General features: G+C 39.2%; 1 protein-coding gene across 1 annotated transcript in view; it reads right to left on the bottom strand.

Annotated features, from left to right (window-relative positions):
• Positions 1-23,453, bottom strand: part of diaph2 (diaphanous-related formin 2) — a 412,425-nt gene that overhangs the window by 175,220 nt on the left and 213,752 nt on the right. Inside the window, exons 21-22 of the mRNA XM_078261409.1 lie at positions 7,646-7,747; positions 3,698-3,792 (exon numbers count right to left, since the gene is read on the bottom strand). Of these exons, the coding sequence (XP_078117535.1) occupies positions 3,698-3,792; positions 7,646-7,747 (197 nt within the window). The remainder of the gene's footprint in view (positions 1-3,697; positions 3,793-7,645; positions 7,748-23,453) is intronic.

The following is a 23,453-nucleotide window of genomic DNA, read 5'->3' as shown; positions in this document are numbered from 1 at the left end:
TATGAACACCTCTTCCTTCCATTTTCACTATTACCTCCATTTATCAGTAACCCGCTTGCTGGTCACTCGTCTTTGCAAAATAATGCAAAGGGAGAAATTTGAACTGGGCAAAGTTATGTCTTGTTTTATTTTCCTGTTGTATCAAGTGATGCAAAACCAGTTAAACCGAGCCATTGTTTATCAGATCCCTTCAGCAGAGGACATGAATACAGGAGAGCTTTGTAAAACTGCCAGGTACAGTACAGTAGCACTGTTTCAAGGTTGGAGTGTTCATTAATAACTAACAATTTGTATAAGCTGATAAAAATGTTCAGAAAAGCATGGATATCAAACCAACAACATATATATAAATAGAGTGATTCTATTTAACTACTGATAGTGGTTCCTGTGTCAATAAAGTTTGCAGCAGTAGGTTATTCAGAAACTATGCATTGTAATATTTGCCATTGTCATGTCCCAGTAATAAGTCCTTTTTGTTTGGCAAACCTATTAAATGTTTTAATTGCTCAGTACAAAAGCAACAGGTGGCACCAAGCTATAAAAACTACAACTGCAAGAGCACACTACTATATTACTTAACCAATGGCTGATAAAGGTCAATATAGGTTTCATCTTGCATATACCTTTTATTTAAATATGTTTATTTGCTTCTTTCTTTCACCATTTCAACTCCATTATTTATTTACTTTTATTGTATGTGCACACATTCGCCCACTGCTTCTTACATGGAAATATGCAAGATGGTAAATGCATCTCCTTTTAGTATTTCCCAAGCCGTGCAGATGCATCCTTCTACTCTGTATGTGCAGTTGTCCACGTGGATAAATGGTGATTGGCGTGTGGCTGAAAGTGGGTGGTGTAGTGATAAATCAGCATAATGAGTGTGATGAGCACTGTGCAGATGGAGCCCACACTCAGGACTGTGTCACCCAGCAGGAAGTCTCTTTGCACCACTCCAGTGCCTCCTGTATAGCTCCAACTGTATTTCTTAGGCGTGTGTCGCTTGCTTCCTTGTCAAATTTCTGAGCTCATATCTGCATGATTTTGTTCTACAATCATTTAACTCTTATTTCACCAGGAAGGTTGTTTAAGTATACAATCTGACATTTTCATATAAATAAAGATTTTAACTTTTCTTGCCAAATGGCCAAAATCTTATATCCAGATAATCATTTCATATCTTGATATTGCATTGTGTCCATGTCTCCCTCTTACATTCTAAGTACTTTAGAATAAATGTCTGCTTTCCCTTCATCTTTTTTCCTCTGCTTAGTAATATGATTAAATTCAGCATGGTGTCTTGTCTGATCTGAGGTCGTAGTCGAATGTACTTTGTCCCATTAAATGATTACTGGGTTATAATCAAATTCAAAAGGAGAAAGCCTAGATTGCCACTCAAAGGTTTCTGAGAAGCCTTCATATACATTATACACATTATTTGTTTATGTTTGATTCTCAAGCGATCTACCCATTGTAAATACTCAACATTGAAAAATATAAATAACATTGTAAAATATTAGTAAGAGCAAAACTGCAGGGGGAAATTAAAGCTATGGGAGAATTAAAAAATAATTGTGATTAGAGCTTTATTCAGCAATACTAATGAGTATTATTGTTGCACATCTAAACTGAGAAACACTGCAGGTTAATTGAGCAATTATAGGTAAAACACTACACTCAAAGGAGGGAAAAACACTGACATGGTATATTGGAAGTAAATAAAAAAATGTTTTAAGTGTTGTCCTATTTGTCAAGTCTAGGCTTTACTTTGTCATTAGCATCGTTATCTAACCAGCAGCGACACACTTGCCAGATGTGGGCTCCTTCTGCACCGATAAGTTAACTCAGTTGGTCCTCTCGCCTCCCCATGGACTCTGTGACATTAGCTCGGTTCCCAGATGCCTACGCTGACTCACACACTTGTTCTCATGAGCGTTGTTGAGCCTTTCATCTTTTTTAGCAGCTTTATTGTCATGCTCCACATTTATTAAGGAGGGAAATGGAAGAGGTAATGGCGATAAACGGAAACCCTCACAAAAGACGCATACATGTGAAAAAAAATAAAACTAATTTTTGTTACTTATCCCTGACCGCCTGGCATGCATTGATTCACATGGATTTTTGTTAAACAAAAGAGATTAAAGGTTACAGCTGATGCCTGTATGATAGTGAGTTCATCACTGATATTATCTGTGAATGGACTGTGTATTTATTTATTTTTTTAATCATCTGCAATTGTTGGTTAGGTTTAGCTATGATTTGTTTATCACAGCCTATATCAGTATCTTGGTTCAGTGCCAAGGACTTTTATATTACCTACAATAACAGCCTTGAGAAATTGGACAACGAGTTTCAACTATTCAAGTGTTAAGTACAGTATTGATAACTGATTGGAGTCGGTAGCTTGGTCAAGGTCAGTTTATTGCTAGCTGTTTGATATTGGATGGACTAGTTATTTTTCCCTGTAAGCAAACCAGAATATTGTAAACCAGTCCAACCATTTGTTCAGTGCTGTGCTCAACGAAGCCCTGGTGGGGATGCGATGGGGCCACAGCTGCCTTGTTGGCAGATATACACTATTTCTACTTTTTTGTGGAAAGGCTGAAGGTGGGAAAAGGTCAACACTTTAACTTTCTTCCTCCTTCACAAAGCAGAGGGGGGTCTGCCATATCATAACGTACACGCTGTACTTTCTGCCAGATTGCTAGTCAATTAAACGTTATAACAGCTCAAAATAACAGTCCTACAGGGCATCTCTCAAGATAGGCCCCAACTAAATATATATATATATATATATATATATCCTCACCACCTTTTACTAGTGTCTCGGATCCAAGCAATGGGGAGGAAGCAGAGCTCCTGTGCAAGTGTTGATTGATAAGCCATGTCAGAAAGGACATATATCAGCACAAAAGTAATGCGTTTATCTATGTATTTTTATTTATTTTTTAAGGTAAGAAAGATCACTGAACTTCAGCTTGAAAGCTGCACTTGAATGATGCCCACTGCTGGTTGGAAAAAAATAAATACCATAAATACCATTATTGCACAGACACTCAAAACACTATAACTATTATATTGAAATCCATGTGCGGCTAACTCTTAAAATGTACAACTCCAACGTCTAAAAATAAAACTGAAACAAAAGATAACAGTGCTGTTTTTGTGTTTAACACAAGGACAGTGCAGGAATCAGTTATTAGTGTAATTGAGGCGCACGATGTCCAGCGATGCATCTTCACCTCAGACACACCTGCCCTGCTTTCAATTAATGCTTTCTGAGACAAGAAAAACAGAAATAAAATTGGAGCAAAAACAATTAGCCTTTTGGAAGCTCATCAATTATGGTTTAAGACAAAGGCAAGAAGAAAGGAAGGTGGAGTTGGGGAGACTTTGCCAAGACTTGTCCTTCATCATCTATTATAACAGGATGAATGGGGGGTCTCTATGGTCCACATAAGAATGAGGAGACAGACTTGTGCCAAAAACAGACCATACCAGGTGTAAAATGGGGTCACCAATCTGTCTGCCATACACTGAAATTCAAAAATTATCTTTTCACATGAACGTGTACAGAAAGTCGCTTTCACCCTCTCTGCCACACACACGCACATTTTTCAGAGGGTAAAAATAAGTGTGTGTGTGTGTATGTGTGTGTGTGAAAAAACTAACACACCACACTGCACATCAGTCTTACCTGGATGAGTGATTCGCTCAGTCTTTCCTCGTCTACCTGCAGCACAATGTCCCGGATCTCTTCATAAGGCAGGCGGAACGAGCCCAAGAAAATTGCTGTTGTGATGGAGAGAGAAGAGAGTCATTTCCTCTCCTTTTTTTGTATTATACCGCAGGGTTCAAAGAGACATTTCAGCACTCATCACTCCTCAAACAAAATGACCACAGACCTAACTTGTCACTTGGAAAAACTAATACACTTTCCGGCCCTCAACAGGATAGTTTGTGTTACCCTGACAAAAATTGGGAAGGAAAACATCAGTATTACCAGTAATAGAGAAAGGTGCCAAAGTCATACAACATACAAAGTCTTAAAAGGTGAACCATAATAATAATACTAATAATAATAATAATAATAGCAAGTTAATACATATAAGTCAGTTGTGTTTGTGGTAGCAGTAATGGTGTCATTGGGAGGGCTACAAGATTTGTTTGAGTGGATACAAGTACATTGAATTTGCCTCAGGGGACAGTCTAGTGGGTGTTTCACTCTCCAGGTGGGGTGCCTACAGTGGAAATTGGAACTGATAGTGTATCCAGGTGGAAGTCACAGGTGGAGGTTTGGTAATGAGTTGGAGGAGACACTCTCAACAGCTGCTACACTGCTGTTGCAGTGGGACCCGATGTCTTTATTTGACGTGCAGCACGGAGAGGTAGTGCATTTTTTTTTTTGTCAATCTATTACAATTTATCACACAGACTATTTACTGAATTTACTTAAACATAGTCATGACATATCACAATTATTGCTTTTGAGGTGAGGTATAATATATATATATATATATATCTTTATTTACTTAACATCAACTTTCCTGGCTTCACTGTGTACAGTTTCTGGTGACTCAGAACTATCTCGGCTCATCTTTTTCTTTTTCTGTTGGTAATCTACGTTTATGTATTTCTTTCCTCATTAGCATGACATCTTCTTGATTGGGGTGCATTTATATCAAATGGATAATGTCCAGGGGTGGGGCTAGAAGGGGGGCACGGGGTGGCCCCTGGCCCCCAATGAAATATGATTGCCCCCCCGATTGCTTTTTTTAAAGTGGCAGACTGAGCCTATATAAAATGTGTATTGTATTTGGTTATACAATTTGTTTAAAATGAAAAGAAGTGAAATTATTAATGAATGTGATGTTTTATTTAGCAGAATTGCATTGTGTTGTTTTATCCTGTCCAATGTATAGATCAATCTGACTGATTGGTCCCCCCTGTGCCACCCCACTTAAAAGATCCTGGAATCGCCCCTGATCATGTCATCCTTGTTTGATGTCTAAACGCTATACATATATTAGTGTCTCTTCAATACGTCATATATCCGCTTCATATGAAACCAACAGCTGGATAAAAGGTTCTCTTGGGGGAAGGGTTGTCAAAAGTGGTCCTGGGATATATTGTAGATTGCAAACTGAAGTCGATACAGATCGGGGAGAAGAGGCAGGTAAAGAGTGAAAATCCAACTTTTGCTGCTATCTAGGAGTTGAATCTTTACTTATACTTGCTATATGCTCTGTCAGTGATGTGTGTGGTCACCCTGCACCTGTTTGGTTATTTCATTGCTGCATACTAACCTAAATGTGCCAAGTTGAGCAAAGTGGTGCAAGTGGAGGTGTGTTAATGCAGTTTTGGTACAGACTATGGCAAAAGACTGCAACTGCACATCCATCAGTTAAACCATTGTTTAACATTACACAATTAATAAGAGTTCACGTTAGTTGCAGTACCTGTAGGCTGCCTTGGGAAGTCACTGTGCTTATGATTAGTTAGCTAACAGTGTGAACTTTTACTATCACAATAGATCAAAATGATTTAATATATGCCACGTTTTAGTGCACAGATATACTGTAGACTGCTAACAATGGCATAAATCTATTATAAGTCTGTGTCTGTTGCTTCAATATAGATCCTTATATATATATATATATATATGTGTGTGTGTGTGTGTGTGTGTATATATACAAGACCACATCAACAAAATCTATAACTTATAAACTCAAGTTAACATATTATAAGTCAAATGTTGTCAAACTTATAAAGAGAGTACACTTTTCTGCTTGGTTTATACTGGCTCATACTCTTCTTTTAACATCAGACGTCTTAAAAATCAACCACTGTCTGGTGAAGTTTGTTTTCACAGGGTATACTTCTGGCCTAAGTTCTTAGGAGTATATTTTTCGAAACTCATTGATTTTTTTTACATTTCAAGCCTACAGTAAGCAATTGTTTAATTAAAGATTAAAGAAAAAGAAATGTGTATACCCTATACCATATACAAATGTCCAATCTGGCTTCTGCTCCTGTTGTACCACCGAAACTTCTCAAGGCAACAGATTATTTACTGATTGCTAATGATTTAATAATAATAACGTTGTAATAATAACATTAAATAAAAAATTTTAGAATATAATTGTTCTTGATAGGCCACTCAGATTTAAGGAAAATGAAACTGGCCACAATTTTGGTTTGTTTCCAACATTTGCTTTGATAGCAAAGTGACTAGGGTAATGTAATCATCCCCAAAGCAGGATCATATTCAAAATTGATTTATTTTATTACTGCAAAAAGTAGTCTATGCTCGTATATCTTATCTTATTTTGACAACTACAATTATCTTTATTTGGGGCTCAGCCATGAGTCAAATGCTCACCTGCAGGTCATTGTAAAAGCTGCAGGTAGGTTTTTAAATAGATAGACAAACAGCAAACAGAAAGACAGACAAATAGGTAGACACAATTTATCAGACAGTAGTACTGCATGCATACTCATTATACCAAAATACATAAAGTGACACTCGCATCACAATCATTAATTTTGTCCCGCTACCCTTCCCGGTCACTGAACCTTCTATACCAATACATCACAATTGAAAAGGGAGCTTAAAAGGGTTGTGGAGCAGGCATTCAATATGATCTATGATGCTTCCGTATGTGTCCAGGCTACCCGGGGGAGCTGTGTAGGACCACATGCCTACCACACATTGCCATTCTGGAGGTGAGATTTTCTACACTTATTTTTGATTCCTGCCGAATTCAAAGCCCATCTGCTGGGGCTGTAATCAAAGATGGTAGTGACACCTATCAACATTGTCACAGCCCATACACAAGTGCAGTGACATGCACACACTGGCACATACTCAAATGTGCACACAAGCTCACATGCAGATGAAATCCCAAAGAGTTGGGCAAACTGCTATAGCCACCAATCAAAACAAGGCTGCCAGCCGTCACTCAAATTCTTTGTGTAATGGATTCCTAGATACACACATTTCATGGATTTGGGATCAAAGATGTTTAAATTGAAGAGAGAAGGTGCAGGGGTTGAACTGTTAGTGAAATTCTAAGGCAGAGAGTTTTTGTAGAGCATTTGTATCAAACCAGAAATTATCCCCAACCGAAAAACCTTTCCTTCCACCACAACAAAATAAAGGAACGCTTGGAGGGTGAGGTAAAAACTGTACACCAGTATCAACTACACATTTAGTCCACTTAGGCTCCTGGGGATTCAAAAAACTTACTGTACATGTAGCTTTAGTGCTCAGTTCTAATAGGAATTTGCTTTACACATGATAACAGACAGGGAGCTTGGTGACAATCTATATGCACTTGTAGTGACCACTAAACAACCTCCAAGAAGACATTTCCCCAAAGGTCTCAGTTAAACACTATCACTGTTGAAGGCTTTCTACTGTTTGTTTCCCACAAACAGCTTTGTTGAGCAGTTCATGGGGGTATGAAAAGGCCTGGGGTGTCATGGAAAATAACATTGACATTTCTGTCATAAAAGGTCATGGTTAAAAAGAATATAGTACTGCATGAACTAAAGATGTTAAACATGTTGTTAGTGGTTAGTTAGTGTTGTTAGTAAAATACATATAAAATACATTTAAAAAAGCATAACAGTATATACTTACAAAGATTCTGTGCTGTTTTTGCATCCAGGATGCGAAGCTCTTTTGCCTTTTTCTTGAATTGTTGCATTCTGTCATCAGTCTCATCTTTCACGTCTTTTTTCACTGCAGGAAAAATGAAACAACAATATTTTTTTTTAAATCGCTACAGTACGTCAGAATTTTTGTAATTATATGCAATGTAACAAGACTGTACAGCATGCTACTTAATCAAAACGTTACACTGACTGCTTTCAGCACTTCAGAAAAGCAAGAATTAAATGATATCCAAAAGAAAATTCAAAACTTCCAACAACAAAGTGAAATAAATAATTGACATACATTAGAATTTAAATACATCTAGGCATATTTAAGCGTACGCTGACAGGCAAAGATGTGTAAGACAGCAACAGATGGCATAAACCAATGAAAAACTATAGTTTCCATATCAGAAAACTTCAGTATTTTGGTTCCATAACACTCATCTTAATAAAAAGCAAAAACAAACTAGCTACTCTTTGAGCTACTACTTGTGAAATATTTGGTAGGATATTTATCCGATCAACCTTGTGATGCATCCTACATTCAAATAATACACTAATAAAATGTTTCAGTGTAAAATTACAGCCATCCTTGAATATCCAGTCTTAAACAAGTTGTTACAGTATATCAAATAGATACACCACAATTGCACTCACATACCATATTGCTAAAATGAGCTAAATGGCAACATTAAAATTATTTTCTTTGTGTCCAGCCTTGCATTTGTAAGGCCACTGCACATGTGGTATAACATTGACTTGTTGAAAGGCAAATGTGATTGATGCCAGCCCCATTCAACATTACAATAGAACTACATACCATGCAATATCATTAGCCTTAGAATCAGAGCATAGTCCTGAATTGTTTGCGTGTGCCAACATTTCTGTCATTGTAACAGTGGGTAGATGGTTGCTAAGCACAGCTCCTTCCCTTAGGCCCTGTCTGTCAACTCGCTAGAGCCAATGAGATAATTGTGTTACCCCTTATACATAATCCCAGACCATGCATTAAGTCTCTGTAACATGACTGAGCACAGTAGACAAATTGGTCCAAGAATGAAGAGACCTTTGTTTTCATAATGGAGACATTATTGAGGCTGCACTCTGGGGAAACACCATATGTCATATATGTTATGAAGATACACTTCAATATTGCCAAGCGCTAAAAATATACAGTAGGTGCCCATGTAGGGAACAAAATGTCAACATTTTGAACTGAAAAACAGTACTGAAGAAGATAGAGGAAGACGCTATATGAGAAAGAAAATTCCTTAGACCCTCCCCTTTCCTCCCAATGGTTTATGGGAGAGGCAGCACACTGTGTTGCTAATCATCAAAACTGCTCTATTTAAGCCCAAGGTGGGAGTCTCCCAGGAAATCTAGAACAAACAATCTGTTCCCTTAGCGCTGGCTTGCATATTTGAAGAAACAATCAAAGAGGCAACATCTTCTGGGGAGCCAGGAGAAGAAATGCTAAAGGCACCTGCCTAACTCCAGTGCTTTCTGTCAACACATGACATCAGGGAAGCAGTTGTTTACTGTATTAAGTAGGGCTACAAAGGGGGCAAGTATGTACCAATGTTACATGCGGCAGTATGGTTTGATTTTCTGTCAACATCTGAGGATGTTCCTCCGGGGCTGACAAGACTCTGCACTCTAACTTAAAGTCTACTCGGACCGCAACATACAACGTGGTGTATCACCTTCATACTTTGTGGAGCTCAGGGATGCACATCAGTCAATGGCTTGAACTTTTCTTTTTGTTAACAAGAGCAACGAGGTAAAATGGGGGACTTTAGAATTTATACATGCATTAAGGCAGGAGTGTCTAGCCAAAAACAGGCCACAACCTGTTAATTAGTCCCTGATTAATTGATTAATTAACACACTTTGTTTCACTTTCACGAGACAGCGTTTTGCTTCAATCTTTGTCAAGATCAGGGGCCTTATTCATAACACTGTGTTGCGAATTTGCGTCAGAAGTGGCGTACGGACGAAACATAGGATGTGAGTAAGCACAGAAATATTCAGATTTATAAAACCGCACGCACGCACGTCCTACACCGGATTCCCTTTATGAATCACAATCGACTCTAAATGTGGCGCAGCTTGGCGGCTTCATGTCATGCCCTTAATTGTCTCTAAATAGTCAGTGAAACGCCCCAAATTAATATTCATCCATACCAACATCATGCACACAGAGGAAAACAAAGCAAAGGACTTTCACTCAATGTGAAGTTGTAGTTCTTGTTAGAGAGGTGGAAAAGAGCAACATTTGTTTGGAGGGCACAGTGTGGGCATTACTAATGCCAAAAAAGCTGTAGAGTGACTACATGTTGCAGACGTAGTTAATGCCACAGCCTCAGAGGTCGGCACTTGAGAACTTTGTAAGTGTACAGACAGTTTATTAAAAAGATAGTTTAGAAAGACAGTCGAACTACGAATGCCGTGCAACGTGAGCTGAACTGTCACTTGAAATCTCCCATGGTCCGTGGTTTCCCAATGGGTCAATAGGAATTGCGTTTGTTCAGTGCTTGTCTTATGCGCTCAGTGCTTTCTTGGGAGATTTCACGTGACAGTTCAGCTCGCGTTGCACGGCGTTCGTCGTTTGACTGGTCAGACTGTTTTCCCAAGATGGCGCCTGCCTGTATACGTGAAGGGTACTGTCTTTCTTACGACTCTATACCACTTAAAAGCATTAATGACTCATTATTTTTTACATTAAAGGGGGTACAATGTTGTGACTACTGAACTAATATAGGTGCAGACATGCAATACATGAATTTGGAACTGACAAATACCAAGTCAAGCTTCAATTACAGTGGCATTTGCTTTTTCAAGATAATTGCACAGTTTTATTTGGTAACTTAGAGGAGGTTGAAATTAGTAAAACATTGGTTGGTATTAACACAGGTCCTCAATTGCTTACTGATGTGTTCATCTGCTTTTACATACAAATAAAAACCCAATTTCCAGGGTAAGGCTTTGTTGATGCCTACATTTCACATGTTAGTGTCTGCATTTTTCTATCAGAATTCCTCCAAACTCACCAAATAAGACAGACACAAAATAAATATGAATTGCTTCATAAATAAATCCAACGACAGCAACATTACAGTCACAATATCCTGACTCACATACCTGGAGTCAGTAACCAGTGAGGCCCAAGGAATCATGCTGGATTCCTTTAATGGCAAAAGCCTTGGACAAAGAAACTGGAGAGCCAGCAAAAATAAAACATGAGGAAACAATGATCTCCCTTAGAAAATGGCCCACCGTCAGAGGGCAAATTATACTGAGAAGGGAAATTTAGTTGCTTTTGGTACTAAAGTGTTCTCTTAAACCTCCATTCTCTTTTCTCTGCTGCCACTTGAATCTCTTACCTAAGTAACTTACACTCGCAGCAGGGTGCTCTCAGCCCATAATTCGTCAGTGCCACAGTTGTCTTCAATCTTACCCCCAGGGCCACCTGTTATCTCAAATTAAACAGAAAAACAGTGCCTTTAATAATCTGAAAAAGGCACATTCCTTTCTGAGGCCATCCTATACAGCTCCAAGCTCTCCCGCTGGGCAATGAGTAGTGGCATCAGTTGGCTGATTTCTGCTCGTTTGCTTCTGCTGATCGTATTTGCTGGCTGACTCAATTATGCCACATGTCACATGTTTCCTCTGAGCACTGCATGCGGACTGATGGGCCCTGGAGGGCTTGCACACATTCGAACTGCCACTAGTCGGGGTCCCAGGTGTGTGGAGAGGATGACTATAGGTGGCATATTTCAACCAGATGGTTGGCCACAAGAATAAAGCAAGTTTAAAAATGTCTTCAAAACACAAAAGTTGTTATTAAAAATTGCAACTTCCACTTGGCATCATAATAAGGTTGAGTTAATTTTGAGTTTGTTTTTCTTTTTGTTAAAATGCATCTTTGGGGATGCATTTCTGCTATAGAAAGCTTAACCTGTCCAGCAGGGTAGAGCCATGACAGCTGATCAAAGTCCTTGCCAACATTTAAACGTGTTTTACGAGTTGCCCAGTGGCTAAAATGTAATACTCTGACAACAAAGCCATCCCTTGTAGACAGATTTATATTTGTTAATGGAATCTCCTAAACAATCACTCAGTAAATAGTCATTCGTTATGGGCACAATGTGGAAGGGTTTTTTGGCAGCTTGCTGGTTTGCTTGAAGCCATTATGTACAACTAGTTTAGTGCCCATTCAAAACATGCCTTTTCGGGACAGATCAAATTCTTGGCCTGGCCCCAAACAGCTACAGATGTATTATGATGTCTAGATATAAAAAAAGAAAAAGAAAAATTATGTTACATTACTATTCTAACTCATTGTAACCTACCCTGAAATAAATTACAAAAGCCCCCCCAAAGGCACATAAACAATATGCAACTCAACTGTATACTACTTACTGTGTAAATGTACTTCAGAGAAAAACATTGTACTACTAAATTTACCTGACAGAGAAAGGTCACTGGTTACATTGCAGATATAGATTTTACTCAAAAAATTACTATTCATTAAGCTATCCATAATTAGTAGTTTTACTCAATAAATCTGGCCCTAAAAAACAACCAAGTCACAGCTACTCATGGTCAGAAACAATGGTAAAATACACTTGGCAGAGGTATTGATTTCCAAAAAGGTGTATTGGTCGCTTGTTTTGACATAACCCCCGTGTTTATAAAGTAGGCTAGAGGTATTTTGCCGCAGCACAGGAGATGGCGAGAGGCTTCCAAAACTAAAACTCAGAAAATGATAATAAATTCAGATGAAGTTCTGTGAGAAGTTGATGAGGGAAAAGCTGCTAAAATCAGAAAGACACCGTAACTGTAGAAAGTGCTATGTTGTGTCAAAGTAGTGTTTGTGAACTTTCAACGGACTGCTTTTCCTTTCTATTCATTTCACATTAATGAGAAACACGATGGTGTCTGGTGAGCAGAAGAGAGGTGAATCGCTGGATAGAATAAAATAGTTCTTTAACAGATGCTTTTTGGTGGATTATGTGTTTGCCCTAATTACAGGAGAAAAAAATGAATGGACCGATTCAGAAAAGATGGTGAATCTAATTTTATCGGTACATTTGGTCAGTAATTACACATTGTTATTTTTATTCTTTTTATTTGTACGTAGTTCTGCTGATACAGACACCAGCTCAGAGTGGGACTGTTGCAGTCGGAGAGCTGTTCATGACATTTTTTATAGCTCTAGCTAAATGATCTGCAGTTTATTTTCTGACTGCCCGCTGCAAAGCAGCAAAGTTAAAAACGCGGAGCCCTAAATCCGAGTGAAGACATGCTTGCGCAAATCAGTCCACAGAGCACTGAAGTCCCGCCCCGCTGCTGCACAGAGCGCTGTTCTTATATCTTATATCTACTTCTTTGGGTACCCAGCAATAAACTTGCCAAGTGTGAAGTAGATCGGATGAAAGGTTCTCGAGATATGCAAAAGACACACACAGTCCTTGCTCTAAAGTTAGATTAAGATAAAGTCATATCACATACTGTAGATATATATCATTTGTGTGTTAGGCTGTCAGATCAATACATAGTGATAATAAAATCTTAACTACAAGCTAATACCAGCAGCACAATCATTTATCATGCTTTCTGAGATTTACACCGACTGTATTATGCAGGGCTCATCTTTGGCATAGCTGCTTCTTGGGCCAGATGGTTCTCTAAGTGAAATAATAGGGTCAAATGCTTTTGACTTAATATGAGCCATGCAAGTTTGAGATGAAAAATATACCAATGAATTATAAATAGTTAGTATTTCACATCGATTTGTTGTAATACCTTAACTTACAAGGGCGAAGAGCCTGGAGAAGAATGTCAAGGAGGAAGTGTTTCAAAATCATGTTTTAACAAAACACATGAAAGATTCACTGGAGCCAACATAACCACATGAAGAGTCTCTGGTGAGAAACTGATACACATTCCATTAACTGAGGGGGGAGTTATAGCTTGCTCCGTGCCAAAAGGAGTTACCGAATTAATAGAAGTACCATTGAAAAAATAGATGAATGTTTGAACAAACACAGATATGGCTTATTAAAGATGACTTGGCATCCATGTTAAGCCTTCTCTGTGGGCCTTGGACTGAGGTATGCCCTTGGGAAACTCTGCGATAACAAGAGTTCTCCAACACTTGGACATCCAGTCTGTTTGCTGGCCCAGAATCGCTATCTTGGTTGCCTTCCATGCGATATCTCCCTCAAGACATCCATAAAACCCACGGCATTACAAAGCTAAACACTACCACATGTTCACTTCCGGACACAGACCATCCGTCTGAGCCCTGCCACCAGACACCACAAATGAGCGGGCCTTGAAGAGAAATAAAAGAAACTGCAGATGACAGGTCTCAACAAACATATTTAAAGGCAAAGGAACATAGAGTGGAACAGACAATGTGGAGTCTGGTCCTCTATGAGGCAATTTATTCCCTCAAATGTGCAATCTGCCTGCAAACATGTGCCCTGTCCTCCATCTCAGGGACCCACACTGAGGATTGAGCTGCTGGAGAGCTGCCTGCCCATCTAAAGAAGATGGATTCTGAGGAAGAGTCATTGGCATCAGCCATGTCTGATCAACAGAAATACTAATTCCACAGAAGTGTTAAATATTTACTTTATATACACACACGCACCAATTGACGGGTGAATATACTCTGAATCCTTTGAAGTTTAGCATCTCTACCATTTTACACATAAACCCTAACAAAACAACAACAAAACAGATGTGATTGGGGGAGGTATGAGTGAATAAATGAAAAGTATTAAGGTGGCAAACACAGTGAACAAAGGCATTCCTGAATATCTACTCGCAAGATAAAGTGCCTGGCCCAGTTATAGCTGGAATAATAAGTGAGACCTTAAAAAATAGAGAGCACGCCCAAGATCTGAACGTACAAATTGACCAGTGAAATCCAGCTGTGACCAATTTCTCCCACTGACGAAGGCTAAACAGAGGTCTCTTTCTCAACCCCAAAGCCAATTTGCTGTGTGGATACACACCTCTCTATCCACTCATCCTGCTATCTTGGATCTCAAAAGCATGCTCCCACTCGCAAAAAGGCAATCCCTCTCCTTTGACTCAGGAATTGAAATTATTCATTTTACTTTCAGCTTGGCAAACCTGCATACTTAAACAGAACATTTACAAATTCAGTATAACACTTGGTATTTGAGTGGATGTACATATTCTAGGTTTTTATTATAATAAATAGTGCTGCCGCGATTAGTCGACTTAAGTCGACCATTAAAATAAGTCGACGGCAATTTTTTTAGTCGAAGTGTTGTTTTACTATTGACCGCCTATTTATTTTTGGTCTCCTGTCTCAAACAGCTCACTGTAATTCACCTCCACACCAGTCTGTGCGCTGTGCGCGCCCTGCTAGTTAATCTGCTATCCTCTTTCTTCCCCCTTCACCCGCCTTCACTGCTTTGATTTGAAAAAATGGCGGAGGCAGGCTGTACGGGTTGAGCAGAGGATGCACAGTTTGACCAGCGGGCAACGGCGTGGTCGCGGCACACCAGGCCGCCGGATGGTGTTGCTAAGAACTTGCAATGTATAATTATTATCAGACTGGCCCTCGCGGCCTCGAAACACTACCGGCCCACCGGGAAAAGTCCTGAATCTCCTGATTGCCACTCTGCCTCTGAACGTAAGTATATGATTATTAATGAAATGGCAAGCAAGTCTGTACTGTTTATTAACTCTTGACAAGTACAATGACTGTCTTTGGATGTTAAACAGGCTACTTAGACTTTGGCAGTAATGTTTTAAACCCCGCCATGCACGCAAGTGTAACGTGTGGCGTTTTCTATGTCTTTACACACCAGAAAGGTGTCTGACGCGGCGCTGCTGCTGCTGCTAGCCTTGTCTGTACACATGTATGTTTCCCATTGATTACTGCACTCAAGCAGTAGTATACTTCATGTTAAACATAAATACATACTGATTTGATTACAGCAAAGACAACGTCGGCAGTATTGACGGCAAAATAGACTACAGAACATTTTGTTCTGTATTGACAGGTGCAATATTTGAAAATCGATAATTATTTATTATTTGTTTTAAATTACATTTATATCTGCATTTGTCTCATTTTTTTTATTTGGTAACATTTAAGTTATTTATATTGTTTATGGCACAGGTGACATTTTATGTTTTGGCCCTTCAGTTGAGTTCAAAATAAAATGGACAAAATAACAAACACTTTTAAATTAGTTGTTTAGATTAGTCGACTAATCAAAAAATTAGTCGCAAGATTAGTCGTTAGTGGCAGCACTAATAATAAATAAACGATTGCCTGTGAAAGTATCTTTTAAAAGTAACTAAACTAAGTTATTTGTGTTAATTGTGTTTTTGTTTGTTTTTTCTTTTTGTTTCCTTCGTCAGGTTTTAACTTTGTCATAGCAAGAATGTTGAGGCATTTTTTTTTTTTTTTTTTAAATATTCCTAAGCTTAAGGTAAACCATTATATAGCGAAGCTGCAGTTTTTTTTTTTTTGTTTTTTTTTTTTAGGGGGGGTGGAGCTCTCAACCATGCAATCATCATCATGCCTAATTATAACAGGGAGTGGGGGAAGTGGCTGATAATGATAATGATGATGGAAACTGTGGATCATGTGTTACGTGAGTTCATGCCCACTCAAGTGTGACAAAACACACTTGAGAAAAAGTATGCAATCACCCGTTCAACCGGGAATAGCTATGAGAGTTTTTAAGCTAACCAGCATTCTGAAATTATCTGTTCCCCCCATCTAAAACTATCTGGTTCTGGTTATCTGAGATCTTTAAATAAAAGGTGTGTGAAGAGAGCAGGAGAAGTCCCACAGAGTGACACTCTGGCCCTGTGGCCAGTAATGTTTTCAGTATGCAGGGAGAGGCTCAGCCCACAGTGGAAGGTACACAGCTGGGCTTGGAGCAGGGCCCAGTGAGAAAAACGCCTCCTCTTCTAATTGAGACAACACAGATCTCCCTTAGTGACCCCCTTCCCTGTTTCTATTCCAAGAGGAGAGGAGAAGGCCTCCTGCAAACGATTAATGTTTCCTATGGAAATGGTCAGTTTCTATCAAAACTGGAGATTCAGCGCAGTCGTGAATCATGATTATATATGGCTTGTTTAACTTGTTAGTTTAGGGCTGTGATTGGGAATCTTTCTTGGGCCATTTTAACATTAAAAATAAATATAAATCCTGAGAAATCTAGTGGTGAGAATTACCTAATATCTAAATTAAACTGGAAGTATCCATAGAAAGTCAATAGATTATCTAATACGGTATGAAGGGTGAGTTGAGTATCTCTCAAGTTACAATTTTGCTTTTACACCAACACAGAGAAAATCTGTTCAAAACAGACTGTAAATTTGAACTCAAAAGAGAAAACACTACAATGCTGAGCAAATAAAAAAATCCCTCAAATCAATAACTCTGAGCATTGCCAATGACCTGTGGCTTGATACAGCCTTTTAACAAGTGTATATTTAATCTGCACACATCTACACATGCCTATTGTTCTCTCTCTCAGAGGCAGAGAGTTTGGGAAGGCTCTGACTCTGCCTCTTAAATTGGTCATGGAGACATGCTCCTGGGGGTAGCGAATGGATTGAGCCTGACAGCCAATCAGTTCTAGGAAACCATTCTCCGGTGGTGCCAAGCCAACCCGTTGTGACCCAATGCGCTTGAGCGCTGGTGGGAAGGCACTAGTTGATGGTCCAAATGGCTGCCCCTGGCGTCTGTTAAGACTGCACTATGCTGTACAACCTTAAGCATTCAGGAGACAACGCTGAAGCTGGACTTGTGTCACTATGAGGGGACGAAGAACAGAGATTTGAGGCTAAGGCTGTTCCTCGGACAGCTAGCAGGATTACTGATGCCCCCACGGTCTCTATTACCTCTCCCAGCACCATGTTACATAGGACCAAGCCCAGAGTACAGTACACTCAAAGAGCCTGAAACTTGGAGATTTTAAGGTGTGCACCTGTACTGCTGGTCATCTTAAAAGGAGATATTAGGAAATATGTCTGTGGTCAGTCTTAACAGGAGTTACAAGTTTTAGCTTTAGCACTGTAAGACTGGAATTAACAGGAGACAGTACCAAAGCTCTGTCAAAAAAGCCTTTGAACAACTTATAAACATCATATTTCACATACACATGTTGCACTTACTGTATTTTATTTTTTATGTTTAGATATAAAAATGAGATATGGTTTAACAAGCTGTGTAACAAGCTTTTAAACCTCAAAAGAGTCTCTTTTTTTGTCTTTTAACTGAGGCTAGCTGCTCCCTTCGAACATAATTTGTGTCAAGATAAGTTAAAAAAAGGTCATGGACAAATCTGTGCAGTGCCTTGCATTGAACCTCTGGTAAGAAAGCCTAAAGACAAGGACTAATTGTGAGGTTTTTTTTAATTTTCTTTACTTTAAACACATGGTTAAAATAGGACAAACATGTTCTGGATGCCACTTATACTGCCTGCTATAGAAAAACTGCTTGGGTTTTGTGTGTGCAGTGAATGTCCTACATTGGAGTGTAGTTGACAGGGTTGCATTTTGTACATTTGTCAGCTGACAGAACATAATCTGCCCGCTCTCTATCTTTTCTAAACCACAGTTTATTCCTTTACCCTTTCTCTCCCTTTCATTAGCAACACAGTTCAGCTCTCCTTTTTTTCATTGCTTTTTCATTATTTCAGAGTAAAAATAGGATGCTAAACAAGCTGTATTATGTCTCTGGACATTTAATAGCATCACAGTTTGTTCACTTCAATTTTTACTGTATTTTCTTAACACTATGATCATTTTATTTAAACTCTTGGAGGAAAACCTAATGCCTGTAAAATCTGAGTGGTTGAGCGTGTGACCCATGTACACAGGCTCAGTCCTTGACGCAGCGGCCGCGGGTTCGATTCCAACCTGTGGCCCTTTGCTGCATGTCATTACCCCTCTCTCTCCCCTTCCATGTATTCAGCTGTCCTATCAAATAAAGGCCTAAAATGGCACTACAATTATCTTTAATTTTTTTTAAATACAATTTGGGTAAGCCAACGTTTTTTGAAAAAAATCAAACATGCAGGTGTGTCCGAGCAAGCAGCAAAGAAAAGTGACACATTAAAGGTTGTCAAAAAAGTAAAGACAACCATGCTTAGGTTTTATTTTTAAGAAATGTGCTCAAGTATTATCTTTTCTTCTTGTGAAGGTTAACCGATAGGTTGATCCAATTTGTCAACTGAGGCGTGAAAGGACTTACGAAATACTTCACATGTGTGTGCTGGAAAATGTCAAGGTTTGCTGAGAGATGAGGAATAGAGGAGAGGAAATTTCTTTTTCTCATTCTGGCAGCTTGACTCCACGCTTGTTAGCAGCAATAGGTTTATCCTTGGCAATCAACACGGGGACAGACATATACAGTCAAGTTGGAAGTCCCCAATCAAATCAAAGACAGCTGGTGCTGTGTCTGCCACTAAAATGCATGCATTGCCCCCATACACATGCAGATACACACACATGCATAATATAAAAAACAGCGATTGGTCTCGCAATGTGATTGAGGCTGTAACAGCTTCCATCATGTCACCTCCTGATGACTATTCTTCACACAGCTGCAGAGAAGCATGTTCGGGTGACAGGAAGGTGTCAAGGCAGACATGCCCTGATTAAAGATGCACCGTACGGCACCTGGGGATGGAGTTAAAAGTGAGGCAAGGAGAATATGAGCGCAAAGAGAGGCACTCAGTCATGAACTGCATTAAAATCCCAAAAACACAGCAGTTGTTGAGATGCTCACCTGCCTCGATGTTTACAAGGACTCTTTCTTTCTCTCTCTCTCTCTCTCTCTCTCTCTCTCTCTCTCTCTCTCTCTCGTAGTTCATGTTGCTCTTTCACATATATGCATAATAGCTGTTTTCAGCCATTCTAATGATACCCAGTAGACTCTTCACTGCAAATACTGCATTGTGACTCATAGCATCATGCCCTCCAGCCAGCCACTATTAGCAACTTTTTGTGTCACAGCAAGCACTTTCACTGACAAATGTCCAAAATAAATAGTGTATTTACTGTATATAGAGTAATATTAGCCCAACAACAATTATACTGATTCAATGTGAAGAACAAGAGATTGAGAAAGACAAAACATGAGCAATTTGGGTTCAAATGTTCTGCTCTTGTTACCCAAAAAGCCTGCATCAGACCCTACTCACTCACAAACACTGTGGCCTTCTAGGACATAATAACCACTATTCTCGTTAAATCATGTTACTCAATCGGCCACTAATCTAACTATAAAACGAAGACCCTCAGCGTGTCCGTCGTCTTTAAAATATCTCGAGAACTGTTCATATAATCTACTTTACACTTGGAGGGTGTATTGCTGGGTACCCAAAGACGCAGTTTTGGTGCAGTTTCGACACGTTCAATATTAATGAATTTTTTTTTTTGACAATGAACTGTGAAACTAAATTGACCTGCATTCGCAAAACACATCTCTGTAGAGCAGAGAGACTGGATTAACTGAAATGTTCAATATAATAATACAAACGTATAATGATTTTGGGGGCCCAGGCAAACAGTGTCTTGCTTTACTTTTCACCATTTCTGTAAAAGAAAAAAGGGAATGTTTGTTTTGGCAGTGTTAGAGGAATGAAAACATTTTTTTTTTTTCTGAAGTAAAACTACTATTGATACCACACAGTAGTCCTGCATTCAAATGTCTACTTCAAGTGAAAAGAGAGTCATTATATCAGCACAATGTACTTAAATTTACTTAACGTCTGTTCAAGGCGGAGCTTTCAACTCTAATTTAATTCTGGATAGTTTAATGAATAATAATGCATTATATTTTAATTATCTTTTGTGAGTAAAATCTGAATCTCCAATGTAACCAGTAAAATTTCTCTGTAAGGTAAATGTAGTAGTACAACGTTTTTCTCTGTAGTATAAGTACAAGTCAGTAGTATAGAGTTGGGTTGCTTTAGGGGCGTTCTGTTAAGTTATTTTGGGGTACAATGGTTTTGGAGAAAGCTACAAGCAACAATACTGGAGGCCAAGTGATCGGCTGGTTCCAAACAGGCACGTTTTGAATAGGCACGGCACTAGTAAAGACATAATAAGAGAAGTAAAAGACATGATTGTGGGGAGAAACACTACAAATATTCCTTCAAGAAACAGGAAGGGAGCTTGATGAGTAAGTGTTAAGCACATTAATAGATGAACTGTAAATATGCACAGATAGAAATGGTGAGATTTGACACCTTTCATGTGCAATTGAAATGTACGTCATTATAATTGTGTGACATGAAAAGCAGCTAACCTGTAATTATTTCAAATTTGGCTTACTAGAGCGCTTACACCACGTGCTGTACAGTACAGTCAAAATCTTGATTACAATTGTTTAGTCAGCGAGACTAAAAACAGTACACTACAATACATCCAAAATAGGGAGAATATTTTCTGACCAGTTACGTATGTCGGTTTATATGTTAATTTGCACACACACTTTGCTAACTGACGTACTTAGAGCCGTCCACTTGCAATCGGATCACCGAAGACGCATGTTAATGGCAGGTCTGAACAGGGCCAGTCATGTTCCCCATGCCTCTCCACACTTCTCTGGTGTTGTTCTGCTGCAGTCTGACCACCATCTTTCTCCTGTAGATGTCCTTGCCTTCTTCGATCTTAATACTGAGCTCTTTTTAAATTAGTTTGAGCTCTTCTGTCCTGAACACACTTTTTTTTCCCATTCATGAGGGCATTGATGTCTCTGATACAGGGTTCATGGTTTGGTTTATTGATCTGTTTTATTATTAATTAGTGATAATGATAGACTTGCTTTTGTGCTATGAAAGAAGTTAGGAAGTCAGAGCCCTGTACGTAAAGCAGAAAGGATTCTTGACTTGCGATACGGTAAAATTAGGCGTATCCATGGTGTTTGGGGGCACTAACCATTTAAGTGCAACCCACCTCTTAGTGGGCTGATTATGATGTGTTTATGAGTCCTGCTGCTACCCTGCTGTCTGGACTTGGATGTGATTCTGTAGTAACCTGTAAAAGCAATGCTGAGACACTGAGTCAGTCAATTAGTGAAGTTTACCTTATAAAGTGAAGCCTGTGAGCGAATGGAGGGCCATACTGCTGACCAAGACTTTTAATTGTCACTACCCTTAACATACAATCCCCTATCAACTGAATAATGGCATTACAGCTGGCCTTTTTTGCGAGTTGCCTATCCTCTTTTCCCCCCATTTGATATTTAACTACATCAATTAAGCCAGAAGGCAGAGTATATTAGCAAGCCATAAGGGTTAAGATTGAAAGCTTTCGTTTTATTGAAAGAGACTTTTTAGTCCCCATATTACACAGGCACCATTTTGGTGCAGTGGGAAAAAAGAAGGGGCTGTAACATGATGACTCTTTTATAGTGAAGATGTGATCAACAGAGATATTACAATTAAACACGAGCAAGCAATGGGGATGCAGAGTAAGTTATGTATCCCTCCTCTATGATCTCTTGTGAAAGAACATGTCTATCAAACCTAAAGAGACTCTCCGGTTAATTTACTCAAGTCGAGGTAAATGCACAGAGGAAATATGATTTGACAGTAAATGTTTCCGCAATAATCTCATTTATTGAGTAGCTCATTTCATATTATCAAGATGTCAAAAATGATATACACATCATATTGATAGAGAAAAGTACAGTAAGAAGAGACTTGAGCCCAGTGATGTACATATTAGAAAGCAAGTATAGCATCCACTGAGGTGTCATAATAATTGTGTAAGGGCATGAAGGAAAATATACTTTACAGAAGTCGCTGTGGTGTGCTGATCAAAAAGAAGTACACAGGCCTTTGCCGCTCTAAGCCTTTTAGTAGGTACAAGTTTTAAATGTGTTTTTAGCCTCTAAACATGCTTGAAATGTCATTACAAGTGCCTACCCATGTGCAGTGATTCCTTCCAAGGGAACACAGCAAATTTGACTGAAATATTGGATTGTATGAGTTCGACAATCGACTAAGGTGGACTTGACCGGAAAACAGGAAATAAACCGAGGTATGTGCACTGGCTGGATTAACACAACTTTTATGCCTTTCTGTCACATCTACTGCAGTCAGATTCGCTGTGTTCCCTTGGAAGGAATCACTGCACATGGGTAGGCACTTGTATTGACATTTCGAGCATGTTTAGAGGCTTAAAACATGTTTAAAACTTGCCCTGTTTAAGCCTGCTAGGTGCTAACGCTGGCAGGGGAATAACAAGGTGTAGGCAGCACCGATTGTTTTCGTTGTTTTTTGCTACTGACAGCCCTCCACATTTCCAAACAACAGAGCTGCGTGTTGAAATTGACCGGAATTCTCCTTTAAGCCTGTGGCCCACTGCCCTTGCATTTGCAGTATTAAGAATTGGGTGTCTGTGGCGACATACCCAGAAAAATCAAGTGGCATGTTTTCATTCACCCAGCAGTGTTTGGTCCGCCAGAGAGGGTAGGCGGAGCTGACTCCACAGACTTGCTCTTTAACTGCCAACTGACTGACATCACACAGGTGAAACTGTTTGGATCTCTGGAAGTGAGATCCAAAAGCAAACCTGCAATTACTGTGCCGCCTGAATGACGGCTGTGCCGCCAAAGAGAACAAAACAGAGATCTTCAAGATTGTAACTTTAAGAATATGCATACATACACTAGATCAGCCATGTCAGCTGGCGGCCCGCCAAAGCTTTCAGTCCAGCCTGCAGAATAATCATGAATTCAGAAAATGTGAAGAGGAAAAAAATGC

This window comes from Sander vitreus, chromosome 10 (genome assembly GCF_031162955.1).
Source record: "Sander vitreus isolate 19-12246 chromosome 10, sanVit1, whole genome shotgun sequence".
In the NCBI taxonomy this organism is placed as follows: Eukaryota; Metazoa; Chordata; class Actinopteri; order Perciformes; family Percidae; genus Sander; species Sander vitreus.
This window is presented reverse-complemented; position numbering and strand designations above follow the sequence as displayed.